Genomic DNA, 13,399 nt, shown 5'->3' with positions numbered 1-13,399 from the left:
TCCCCTTGGTTAAAAAACAATCTGAACCCTACATTGACCGAAATGGCCACAGGCATGATATGTAGTAACTCATAGGCTATAGCTAACGATTTTGCAGGCATGTGGGAGGAGCATGATATGAAAACAGGTGACAAAGAAAAACTTTGAAGAGTTGCTAAATTTCATTGAACCAGGTGCCAGAAAACATCCTCATTGCCAGTTACCAGGGGAATAAGATGACATCTTTTGACAGTGCTTGCCAGTCTTTTTGTTTGTTTGTTTGTTTTGTTTATTTACTTTTACTGGAAAGGTAGATTTACAGATAAAAAGAGAGACAAAGATTCTCTCTCCAGTGGTTCACTCCCCAGATGGTCACAATGACAATTTTATCCTTTGATCCATGAGCACAAGAATAAAGTAAACAGCAGTGACTGGAGCAGAGATTATGGACCTGCCTAGCAATACGGATTTCCTAACCAAGGCCAGTCAGGCTGCAGTTACAGCTGGGTGTTTAATCTTACAATACTAACAAAGACACTACATCCCCAGTGTGGCACCAGAGGACCAGAGGGCCACTAGACTTCCAGTTGATTACGTTGAGCTACTTCTAGCACCCTACTCACCCAACCCCCTCAACATGCAGAGACTTGTTCTTGGAGATATACCCTGAATATGGATTTGCCTTCCAAGACTACAGTACTTCTGCCAAAATGTCCATCTGTGGACTTAAGACATGTCTCATTCTCTGTTGTGTTTCACATAATATTTTCTTCAGCGAACTTGTTTAACAGCAAATGAAAGGTGGCAATGGGTTCATACTCCTGTAAACCTCTGTGATCAAAGTCCCCAAGACCCTGAAGCAGATGACCTAACAGAAATATGCAATGCCACTTGTAAAGATCAAAACCCACCAACCAGCTGGGTAAAAACATTTTGGAAGCCTGGGATAATAAACAAGCTCTAATATGTATTATATTCAGAAATACTGGTCATTTTCTTTTGATATCACTATTTCTACATAGATTCATGTACCCATGAATCAAAGGATAGAATTCGGATACTCCATTCTTACTGTTTCATTTTTTTTTCCCCTTTTCTCCTTTGCTGTGATTTAAAGTAAGATGTTATTGGATAATCTTCCTCATAAGAATAAGAAGACTTTGAAGTAAGAGAAAATATAAAACAGAAGATGTTTGAAATAAGTGAAGAGAAACGAAGGTGAACTATTCATGAGTCAAGTGTCAGCTTACCCCCTGCTGGTGATCCATGGTTAGCCTAATTTTTTCAGAGCAAAAGACACCAGACTCCTGCTTTAGAGGCACAAGACTTTATTACTCTCAGGGTAATAGCAGTGGCCAGAGAATCTGCATTTTTCTTTCACTAGTTCCCTGAGCCCCAATTCCCAACGGGTGATATCAAAAGAGGCCAGTGATCCCTGCACATGCCATCAGCTGTGTTATAAGAAAGGAATTCCAATTTTAAGGAATCTGAAACTTTTAGGACAAATATGCATGTTTCCTTTTCCCTTTAATAAAGACACTATTTCCATCTTCTGAGGTGTTCCCTTATGCAAACATTCTTCAAAAGATCCTCCAGAACAAAAGGAGACAGTGCCTCTACTTGCCAGACGCTCCACAGTACGAAAGATCCATGAAGAACTGTTTCTCATGGGCATGTTTCACATGTTTTTATTGAAAAAAAAATCTAAGAAATCATTTGAATCATGTACAATATTTTCTCACAAGGAAAATTTTCAGCTGGCTTTTGAACGTTTCACAGACTTGTAAAACATTTTAATTTTTAAAAGAAAAAAAAACACAATGAAACTACCACAGTGGTATACACTTTTTGTTTTTCTTTGTTCCTACGGAGAAGGCTGAAAAAGATTTAGTGAATTTTATTATTATGATTTGTAAGGCTATGTATTCTACTCTTTCATAAATCTGCTAGAACAATATAAAGAAATGCATGGAACAATGCCTTCTTCATTCAAAATATTTAAAAAAGCTAAAATCTAATGGCAACATGTAATAAAACAACTTTTTTTGTAGGTTGTTACCATTTCTATAATGGTTTTTCTACACTATATCAACAGTGCAATGGTGATTCAGTGTAAATCATTACAGTGTTTCATTGTTACAATACTTGTGTTCAAGTACATGTTCATGAACATGATCAAAGTCTCTGTTTTTTACTTTTGTCTTCCATTAATAATATAAGATTACAATTACAGTAGGATGTTTCAAAAAATGTCTCTAAATCTGAACAAAATTCATATTACATTCTCAAAGAAACTGGTTCAACACTAAGAGGTTTGGTATCTGTATGCACCTGCAGATCACAGCAAATGAGTTAACTCTGCGGCAGGACTCCAAAAACCAAGTATAATTTTCCTCCATATAGAACTAAGCTATTATGCTAAGTCAGTATATGTTCTGGGTAACTCACTGGGTGTGGTAGGAAAAGAGTAGCACCTTAGAGAGAGTCCTAACTCAACAGACATATATTTTTTTAAAAGTGTTTTAGTTTTCCTTTTGAGATGACAGGATCCAAGTTATTGTATTCATATAAACATATATATGAGCCATATAGTATAAATCAAAATGTTTGTATAACCAAGACAAACAACACACTGGATGTTTGGCATGGGAAAAGAAATAAATTAATTTGATTAAATTATATGTAATCTGATAATATTTGGTCTGAAAAACATGCGTGTGTGTGTGTGTGTGTATGTGTGTGTTTATAAATAACATAATTGCAAAGAGCCGCGAGCCAGCCAGCCAGCCAGCCAGAGGTCAGCTCTTCTGCTGCAGCTTTTGAGCATAGAAGTCCCTGCACGTCTCACAGCAACGCTGATACCACCGCATGTCCTGACACAAATTCTTCTCGCGGATCACTCGGCAGTACACTGGCCACTGATCTCCCAGGCACTTGAAAGTCAGAGCAGCTGCAAAACAGAACAGAGCGAGTTCAGTGCATCTAGATCTCGCAGCTGTCAGCACAGAGATTCTCATAATTTACGTGTCCATGTGTGTGCAGGGAAGGGCTTGTACACTGGCTGTGACTTTCACACACGCACGTAGTGTAATCAAGAAAGAAAGCAAAGGAGTAATGCTCTTACTGTGATCCTTTTTGGTAGAAATATTCTCTTGATTCAATGTGCTGCCCCTTAAAGTTTCAGCTTTATGGTTTTATTTTAAACTTCTTTGGGCTTTGAATAGAGGTTTACATGTAAAAAAAAGTGCTTGATTCATCTAATTTAATGGGAATTGAAATAAATATTGCGTATGAAATTTCAAACAAATAGCAAAACTAAAATGTGCATATACTTAGATGAGCCTGTTGGTTTCCTACATGGCTCACATTTCAGGAGATAGTGATTTCAACTCTCTGAAATCCAAGCTGGTTATCACCCGTGACTACAGTGTATGGCAATAAAGTGCTTGCGTTGGAAACCTTGAGTAGAAAATTTGGACACATAGCCTTGAGTTTTTTTAAAGAAATAATTGTCTTCTGGCATGTGTAATACAAGGCCATCCTGCTAACAACTCTTTCTTCTGCCATCCTTCTAACAGGATTCCTTAGTTTGCTTTTTACAAAACAAATGTTATAACCATGTCCTTCTATGTTTAGCGGTGTATCTTCAAGGAATAACAAATTGGGAAAACGCATTTTTAAGGCGATTGCTCTCTTAATTCTGTATTTTCTGCCATGCTGCACTCCCAGGAGTCCAAGTAATTGTTGGAGAAAAGGATTATCTTGTTTGAATGCATGGATTTGGTGCATCTACTCAAGGATTGCTTAACTTCTTGTCTTAATTGGTTTTATTCTACTTGAGCTGATTACTTCTTAGAAATGTTAATTACTTGGCTCAACTAAAAGGCTTTCTGTATTTCTGTGAAGAACCAAAGTTTTCCATTTAATTTAAACCTATTCCAAAAAAAGTACATATGATAATTTAGTTCCTTGCATTTTAGCAATGGTTATTTTGTGTGATTTAAATGATTCCCACAGGTCAGAACTAAGAGAATTAGGTATAAATCAACCCATGGACAGCTAGGTAGGAATGCTATTAAGAGCAATTAGCTGACATTGAAATAAAGGCTTTTTGAAACTGAAAATTCATGCTGTATTTTGTTAGAAAACATTATCTGCTTCTTGATGGACTAAATAACAGGAATTGAGAATAAATAATTTATTTCTTGATGATAGATAAAATTGAGAATAAATGCAAAAGCATTTTATAACATGGCCCATATGCTATTGTCCATGTTATCACTAATATTCAGTATTTAGTTAATACTATATTCCCTCTTGTTCAATGGTATATATTCATGTGTCCATTCTTCATGAACGTCATTTTTAATGGTGTTTATTTCTCAAGGAAAACTTGTGCCCAAGGCCAAAAAAAAAAAAAGCTTAACCATGAAGAGCTCTCAACTTCACCTCCAACAGACATTAGCTTAATTAATAATTCTGCCATGGCCCAGTATGATTTGGTTTTCCATCCTTTACAAGGTGTTCTTGAGTCATGTGGCATTAGTTTTCCCTTCAGGAATTCAAAGCAGTTTAGTCTTTGGAATTTTACTACCCACTTGACCTATATTTAAATGGATTCAATTCAATCAAAACCAAACTAGTCAGTCTAGCTTCACTATGGCTAAGCATTAAATTGATACGCAAAATAGTGGATGCCATTAGTATTCTCGTGTGTCTTGAAACCATTCCCACGTTTGTCTTCTTACCCAGTCTGGGTGATGTTATCGTATTTACGTTAATCTTCTCATTGCAGGGCTGAAGGTGGCATGGCCTGTAGGCCGCAGGCTTTTCTGAAGAAAAACACTCATTTCCATGTCTTCCTGTGATCTTATGCATGCACTGAATGACACGGGACTGCATTCCTTTGCCACAGGTAACTGAACACTAGGAAAGATAAAAGATTTGCTCAAAATTTTCCATCTGGTACCATCCTAGGCTCTGAATCACCTTCCTAAAATCAAGCATAAGCCACTACATAAATATCCTTTATCAGGACTCGTTTGGGTTCTTTTTAGGTTCATTTGTACCTACAAGACAAAGCACCGACTCAGTAATCTCTGTGCAATTGCTCTTCTCGTTTCTATAATTAATGATGCTCATAGTGTCATTCCTTGCAAAATACTTTATATCTTTTAAAAAACTCAACCTCAGATTCACGTCTTCCTCAAAGGGTTCCCTACCATCTCAACTCTGTATGCATATTTTTATAATATTTATCATATAAACCATATACCATAGTTTGGGGTTATGCTTTATAACCATGTGCAAGATTAAAGAAATAAGTATTAAGGATGAAAAGTTCTAAGTAATGTCACATAAAATGCAGGAATCTGCATTTTAAAACAAGCATCTTGCCAGTTGTACTGTGCCATCAGCGAGAATTCCGAAAGCAGTGATCAAAGTAAGTTCTTTCTGTTTGATATGCACTATTTTGTATCGCTTCTTATCCTTCAAAGTTGTTTTGATGTACTTACTTAATCTCTTCAATAGATGGTAAATAAAATTAGGCACATTGTTCTATGATGTCCAATAAGACATTCAGTTTTCATGTGTTGGTAGTAAAAATAGCTTTCAACAAAGTGAAAAATTTCATATACAAGTAATTAACATGAATCACAATTGAGTTTTACTTTATGTTTCTGTATAATTGTCTCTGCATAAGTGATGAATGCTTATCTTTCTATACAAGGACAACTAGTATTATATTCCTTGAAGTGACTTTTTTCTCTTTAATTTCTACAAGATTGCAACGATTTCCAGTTCAGTGAAAGCTTTATTATAATTTTAAAACACTTATTAGAGAAAAGGTTTTTGACATGACCTGCCAGCCATAATCTTCATAACATATATTCAATAAATACAATTACATAAGGACATTATGCATCTTAGAAAAGTATTTTCAGGAAAGTACAAATATGCTAAAACTTCTATAAGGTTATTAGTCTATTAAAATATTAGCATTTTCTTAAATTTCTGTAGTTCTTAAAAGCAAGTACAATATTTGAGATACCAAAGGAATAATAGAAAGTTGAGAATTAAATCACTCTAGTGTTAGGTAGAAGAGTCTCAATTGGGTTTAAATAACCACAGTGATCAGTCATAGATGATTCTTGGTACTGTTCATCCATCTTACAGAACAGATTCCTGAAGAACATGAACAAACTGAAGCAACACACACTTTCCTGGGGGATCATCAAAAATAAAATAGCTATAAACAGGATAAAGCAGCATAGTAGCAGATAATAGCTGTATAATGACAGAATTGGAAAACTTAAAAAAAGTTACATTCCTTAAACAAATTAGCTTTTGTCACTATTTGAGTGTATCCCAGAAATAAATATATTATCCATGAAATAACAGAAGTGCTATAATTCATTTTATTACAGTTATAAAAACCATCATTTGTCAACCAACAGACTGGGCTTCATTAGTTAATTATCTGACAACCTTAGAATATGATTTTCATCAGAATACTTATTAATAAAAATCTTTTAGTAATAATTATTTTCTGTATGCAATATATTGTAGGCAGAACGGGAAGCATTTAGCCCAGTGGTTGAGGTGTCCACATGCCATCCAGGAGTACAGGCATTCCTAAACAAGCTTTGACTCCTGACTACAGCTTCCCACTAATGCCAATCCTGGGAGGGAGCAAGGATTGCTCAAGTGATCGGAAAGGGAACAATCTCAATGTTTCAACCTTTCTCTCTTTCTCTTTACCCTACCATCCCTCTATATCCTCTCCATGTGTTTCTCTGCCTTTCAAGTAAATACATTTTAAACAGTGTTAAGAAGATAAATATTGGTTAATATTCTTTTATAAAGATGAACAAATGTTTGAAATGGAACAAGTGGAATCCCCAATTATCTTTTGAGGTAGTTATTACATTAATTGTAGAAGACAGTACAAATTAATTGGATATTTTCTCAAATGAATTCACTCTAATTAAAGACAGACAACAGAATAAAAAGCCAAAATAATTCTAATTTGAAAGTTGGAGAGTTGGCTTCTGTTAGTGCCTCTAGCAACTACTTTACTTGGGATTTTTTCTTATCTTTTTGTCAAGCAAGGCACTGCAGCAGTATATAGTCTCAATTACCATGGAAATAAAAATTCCAAATAAATATTAAATGTTAGTACAATTTGACATATTTTTAAATAGTAAAGGTACAAAAAAACTTCATTAACTATTCTTTTATTCTTAACAATGTTATGTCAGAAACTTGGACAGTATAAAAGTTGGACCAGCATTGTGGCACAGAGGGTTACACCACTGCCTATGATGCTGGCATCCCATATGAGCACCAATTTGAGACCTGACTACTCCACATCCAACCTGGACACCTGCTAATGTATCCAGGAAAGCAGCAGAGGCTGGCCCACGTTCTTGAGCCTGTGCCAATCACATGGGAGACATGCATAAGTATTAGGCTCCTGGATTTGGCCTGGCTAGTCTTGGACAATTTGGGAAGTGAAGCAATGGATGAAAGATCTCTCCATTTCTCCATTTCTGTCTGCCTGTCTGCCTGCCTGCCTGTCTCACTCTGCCTTTGAAAAGAACAAGTAAATAAATATTTTTAAAGGTATAAACTATCAAAATCATATTTTGCTTGGATAGCTTCAAATTTATAACATTTTTTTCATATATTTATTACTCTTTCATTATATTCAGATTCCTGGCAGAAAACAAAATTTTAAAAAGTAGGGAAAACATATAATATGAATATGGTCTTAAATGTGATAAACCTTACTAACAAATGCAACAGCATAAAAAGAAAGCATACCCCTAAATAAGTTTGCATGTTTGCATGTACTTTGAGCCAACCGTCCAATATTTAAAAGATCAGCTGCTGTAGAAAGCCACTTTTTGCCTCTGTGGGATCAAAGGAAACTAACAATGCTACTTTTGAAAGACTTTCCTCTGTACACTACAAACAGTTACTTGCATTTATTGGTGTTTATTATGTATCAGATACTGTGTGAAATGTTATATTTAGTGCCTCACATGAAATCCACATGGCACTATTAATATCCTCTTAAACAGAAGAGAAAATTGAATCTCAAGTAAGCAAAATTGCTTAAAATCTAACAGCTAAGAAGTGCTAATACTGGAGTTTGAACTTAAACATGTGAATTCAGAATTTGAATGCTTGACTACTACTTGATTATAGAGGACTACTAACGTTCCTCCTAGCAACAGGTAAAAACCTCACTTCCTCTATCCGACCAGATTAATCATTTATCTTCCTATGTTATAATTAACTAAGTACTGAAGTAGAATGACTCATAGTTTCCTTTTTGGCATAAGTCAGTCCATGTGAGATAGAACATTTTGCCTCTTTCTAATCTGAGGAAAACACATTCCTGCCACTGTTCTCTGAACTTTATGGAGATTTTAGTCTCCATGGGTTCTTAGATCCTTTTGTATGCTAATTTTGATAATTTTACTCTCATGTATTCAACAATTACACTGTTTTCTACATTTAACTTGAATGAACAAGCATGCTTCAGTTGTGACACTAAAACTTACACTTTTCTCTTGTGAAAAATAGAATCTTGATGCTTCTCAAAGTGAACATGAAAGCAATAACTATTTTAAAATATTGTGCTAAAACTATCATGACAGTTTTTAACCTTAGCAAAAGAGCTCAAAGCAATAAAGAACATTTTTTGTTACAATGAAATACTTCCCAAATTGACAGTCTGATATTTTTGCTTCATTCTATAAATTTGAAAATATGGATTGAAATACTGATTAAATTTACCTAGAAACCATTGCTATATAAAGTATATTTATTCACTGTTACAATCTGAAGAAATATGTGACATCGAACATGAGGCTAAACAAATTCCACAACATGCTTTTGATACTGAAATTCTAAGGTAAAATCACAAATTTATCAATATGTAATTTCCATATTTCCACACTTCAGCTCTTTCAAGCTGAAAATCCTTTAAAAGGTTATCTTAAGGACTTTAACAAAGGCAGAGAACCCAATGATGAAAGTACTATTGTAAAGTATTTATTTAAAGTTTTGTTAGACAAGAAGAAAAACCACACTATACGTTTTTTTTTTTTAATTCTTAAAATATATGCAGTGTATTTAGGGGTTAAAAATAATAATTCTCAAACTTGGCCAGCACAAAGATTACCCGAGATTCCTTACTTCTAGACAGTGCCAAAGATATATATTTTGGAGAGAATGAATATTCTCCAGGCCAACAGCTAAGGAAGGCTCTGTAATGCTTTACTCATTTCCAGCTGGCCACTATGAGAAATAGGAATTCCTAAATTAAGGGAAAATTGTCACTGGCAGAGCTCAAGTGTTTTTTTTCAACTAACGTAACAGATAATCTTACAAAACCTGATATAATCTCTAACAATAAGTGCCAATCTCTAATAAGGTTAATAGTATAAACTTGGGTAATTTCTCTTTGGGAATAAATGGATTATTCCAAAGTGGTTTAACAAGAGTGAAGTAGCATTCACAGTGGTGAGTGGACCTCATAAAGAAACTAAACTATGATTTCTACTGGAAATTATTAGCCCAACATTCCTATTCATTTATGTATATGTTTGGCAGTTCTACTTTTCAACCTTTTAATAAAGTGAGTGTGAAACAAGTATACTAAAGAACAAAAGTTAGGTTTGTTTTTAAGATTTCCTATTTATTTTGGTCACAGTTTTGGCATCTTTTTAAAGCACTCTGCTTTATTTAGCACATTGTTATTTGGAACTGAATTCAATAATAGGCTTCAGATATTTGAGAATTTTTCTCTCCCTCTGTGTATTTGAGTATGTGTAATTAATTTTTCTCATACTACAATATTTTTTAAACAAAATTGTCTGTATATAATTAGAGCAAATCAAATGTTTGTAGAAAAATCAAAGAGCTTATGAACGACTTAAAGGGAACTGGGCATATTATAAAAGGATTATCAAAATAACCCACAAATGTTATGTTAAAGTGTACAGTTTTACTACCATATGGAAGATAACAAGTTTTGTCTTCAGGACTAGTTAATAACCCCAAATCTTGGACACAACTGCAATTCTGGCAGAGTTCAAGGCATAAAGCAGGGGGCACTAGAGATGGAAAAAAGTACATCTATGAGGACAGTTCCGTTTCATCACTCTCATTCTGCTGAGACATCTTCCCACCAGACAACTCTGGGAATGGCAATGACTAAACTTTCTTTTCAAATGAACGACTTTCCAGGAATTGTCCAACAAGTCAGGGTCAAAAATCCATTAGAGCTTTTGTGATCATGTAAGGCGTGCATGTCTGATTTTTTTGTTGTTGTTGCTTTAAAAATTCACAGAGGGCATGAGGTAGCTAATTTTAACTTATTGCAACATGACATAAACCTCACAGAGTTCACAGAAAGCATTAGCAAGGAGCTACATCAGGAGTGGAGCAGCAAGGACTCCACTCTGTATCCATCTGCACCTTCCCTTCTAGGACAGATAGTTGCTGTGCAGCCCGACAAGGGGCCCTATAGCCAACTGCATGCAAGCAGATTCGGAAGTTTGTCATAATCCTTGAAACTCAAATTTGCAAACCTCTTTTGGCTGAAACAGAATGATATCCAAATAAAGAGAAATTTCTCTAAGAAAATTAAAATTCTTGAATCTATCATGTGGATTGTGGAGGCAAAAGATATACAGGACTGAGCTTTGTCGAAGCTCTTGAGTTAATGAAAATGGTGAGACAGTTCTGAATAGCCAGGATAGGTTGCAATGGAATGCTCTGACTGCCAGAGTGGCTTGTAGCTGATAGCATTATCAAGAGTTATCCTCCTGACGTATATCAGCTAAAGGAAAGAATGAGGTCCTCTCTTGTGAATGGATGTATCTGAAACGGAAGTGTGAAAGAAGGGGCGTTCTTACAATAATTCTTGTGCAATAAAAAGGGATCTAATGCAATACTGTAAATCTTGCACATGGGGACACATGGCAGATTACATTTTGTAGAATCATCTGCTGTACTGGTTTTTGAAAAAAAAAAAAAACCCAAACATTTGTACTTTGCAAGTGACAATTATGCCTTAATTTAAGGTAGAAGAAACTATAATTTCAGTTTGATCATCTTCAAATTTCTTCTACCCACAAAAAACATTTTTGTAACTATTCTTTGAAATCTGGATTATCTAATGTGAGTTTGCTCAAGGTGTATTATTCTAAGATGGAAAGTAATTACATTCTCTGCAAAAGTGATCTTTGGTTAAAAAGAAAAAAGGGAAGGACCTGAGAAGTCCAATAGCAAATACCCATATTTTACATATATGAAGGATTAAACTTACTAGAGAATGTAACTTTTAGGATTAAATAGAGAATTCTTAAATTTGTATGAATTATTCTTACAAAAAATGACATTCAAGACATTGATATAAATCAGTTTTACTAATGGATCTACCTGACAATATATTTTCATTTTAGCAGATTGCATTTTATCAATTATTTTCATTCTTTGGTTTCAGTTGATACTTAATATTTTCTATTTTTACATTCTGCTAGGGTATTTAATCTTGTTATTTGCTGCTATTCAAATCTGAATGGGGAACTCCTTCTAGCAAGGATTTATTCTTCTAGAAGAGGCACATCAATTAAAAAGATGGCACTATCAGGATGTTTAGTTCAGAATATTCTTTACTAAAAATCATATCAAAGATGATTTCTTTATTTGAGTTTCCTTCAAAGACTCACTGAGTTTTCCTTACTGGAAAGAAGTATCCACAGAGATTATACATAAATTATTTTTACTGGAAATAACCCAGAAATTTGTAAGGCTTTCATTGTTAAAACATAAATTACTAAGCAGGTTATTTTATTTCTCCTTTTTTCTTCTTCTGTTTTCTTTAAAGATTTATTAATTTTTCTTGGAAAGGCAGATTTATGGAGAGAAGGAGATACAGAGAAAAAGATTTCCTACCCATCGGTTCACTCCCCCAAATGGCCACAATGGCTGGAGCTGAGTGATCTAAAGCTAGGAGATTCTTCTGGGTCGCCTATGTGGGTGCAGGGTCCCAAGACTTTGGGCCATCTTCTGAAGCTTTCCCAGGCCACAGTGAGGGAGCTGGATGGGAAGTGGAGCAGCCAGGACATGATCTGGCACCCATATGGGATCGTAGCACTTGCAAGGTTAACATTTAACCAATGAGCCATTGCACCAGGCCTAGTTTATGTTTTTCAGCAATAGCAATATTTACAGAGAATATGAAGAAAATTTTTATTTTAAAACGCTGTTTTGAGATTTGAAGCTGCAATAACATGCAATAGCTCACCTATGAGAATAACCTCAACATAAATAAAATTTCCATTCATTTAAATGCAATTTCTAATATATAGCAAACATGAACTCTTCTACTGTATTTTTTCTGTGTATTAAGAACAATTATTTTATTTTTTAGATTTTTTTCATTAGCCTATTTCATTTTCTATTCAATTGATATGTTAAGTATGATTGTAGTTTCCTTTTGCAGGATAGGTCAAAAATGACTCATTACATTGCAAACCTTCTACCAATTTTAAACAAAAATATGCCCAATTAAATGTTTAAAAAATAATCCAACATAGATCCCTGCTTCCGGGTGAAAGATGGATTTCCAGTGAAGCTGTTGGACATGTGTAGACAATGGGACACTGGATAGTCTGACATTGTCTGTACCAGCAATGTTGGGGCACACTTAAATAAGAGACTGATGGAATTATGATTCCTTATGAAGGACTATACCATTGTAGTAAAATGGGGAAAATTTGTCGGGGGGGTGGGAGTTGGGGGGTGGAAGTTTGAGGGTAAAATCCTAGTCTATACGAAATTGTACCACATAATTCAAAAATTCAAAGTAAGAAAAATATAAAAATAATCTGAAATGATTTACTGTGCTTATAGCACTATCCTTGATTACACAATCTTAAAAAGGCACATAAACTCTAGTCCAGATATCTTTTAATAATGTCATAATTGATATGTGGCCAAATTATTTATTTTCCAGAACTGGATTGTGGACTACAAATTGAATCTAAAAATAAGCCAAAAGGGATTGTGTGCTATTGCAAGGTGCCTTGTTTCTCACTAAAATTAAATTAAACCAGCATAACCCACCTGCTAACACTGCAGGGGAGAATTAAGTCTATGAAAGATTCATAAGGAATCAAATTCTGTGCATCAGGTGGATAAAATAGTACTCTTATTGGGTCTGGCATTGTTTTGTAGCAAGTTATGCTGCTGCTGCTTGCAACACTCATTTCCAGTATCAGAAGACCAGTTCCATTCTGCTCTGCTTTCTCTCAAGTCCCTGCTAATGTGCCTGGAAAATCACAGGATGATGGCCCAAATACTTGGGCGGGCCCCTTGCCACCCATGCAGGAGACTA

At 34.9% G+C, this 13,399-nt stretch overlaps 1 protein-coding gene across 1 annotated transcript in view; it reads right to left on the bottom strand.

Annotated features, from left to right (window-relative positions):
• Positions 1-1,291: 1,291 nt before the first annotated feature.
• The window catches only part of ADAMTS19 (ADAM metallopeptidase with thrombospondin type 1 motif 19), a 171,939-nt gene continuing 159,831 nt past the window's right edge, over positions 1,292-13,399 (bottom strand). Inside the window, exons 22-23 of the mRNA XM_040976406.1 lie at positions 4,728-4,905; positions 1,292-2,929 (exon numbers count right to left, since the gene is read on the bottom strand). Coding sequence (XP_040832340.1) covers positions 2,778-2,929; positions 4,728-4,905 — 330 coding nt within the window. The 3' untranslated portion in view covers positions 1,292-2,777. The remainder of the gene's footprint in view (positions 2,930-4,727; positions 4,906-13,399) is intronic.

The sequence above is a fragment of the Ochotona curzoniae genome, unplaced genomic scaffold, assembly GCF_017591425.1.
Source record: "Ochotona curzoniae isolate NIBS_2020 unplaced genomic scaffold, NIBS_Ocur_1.0 contig_1, whole genome shotgun sequence".
NCBI lineage: Eukaryota > Metazoa > Chordata > Mammalia > Lagomorpha > Ochotonidae > Ochotona > Ochotona curzoniae.
This window is presented reverse-complemented; position numbering and strand designations above follow the sequence as displayed.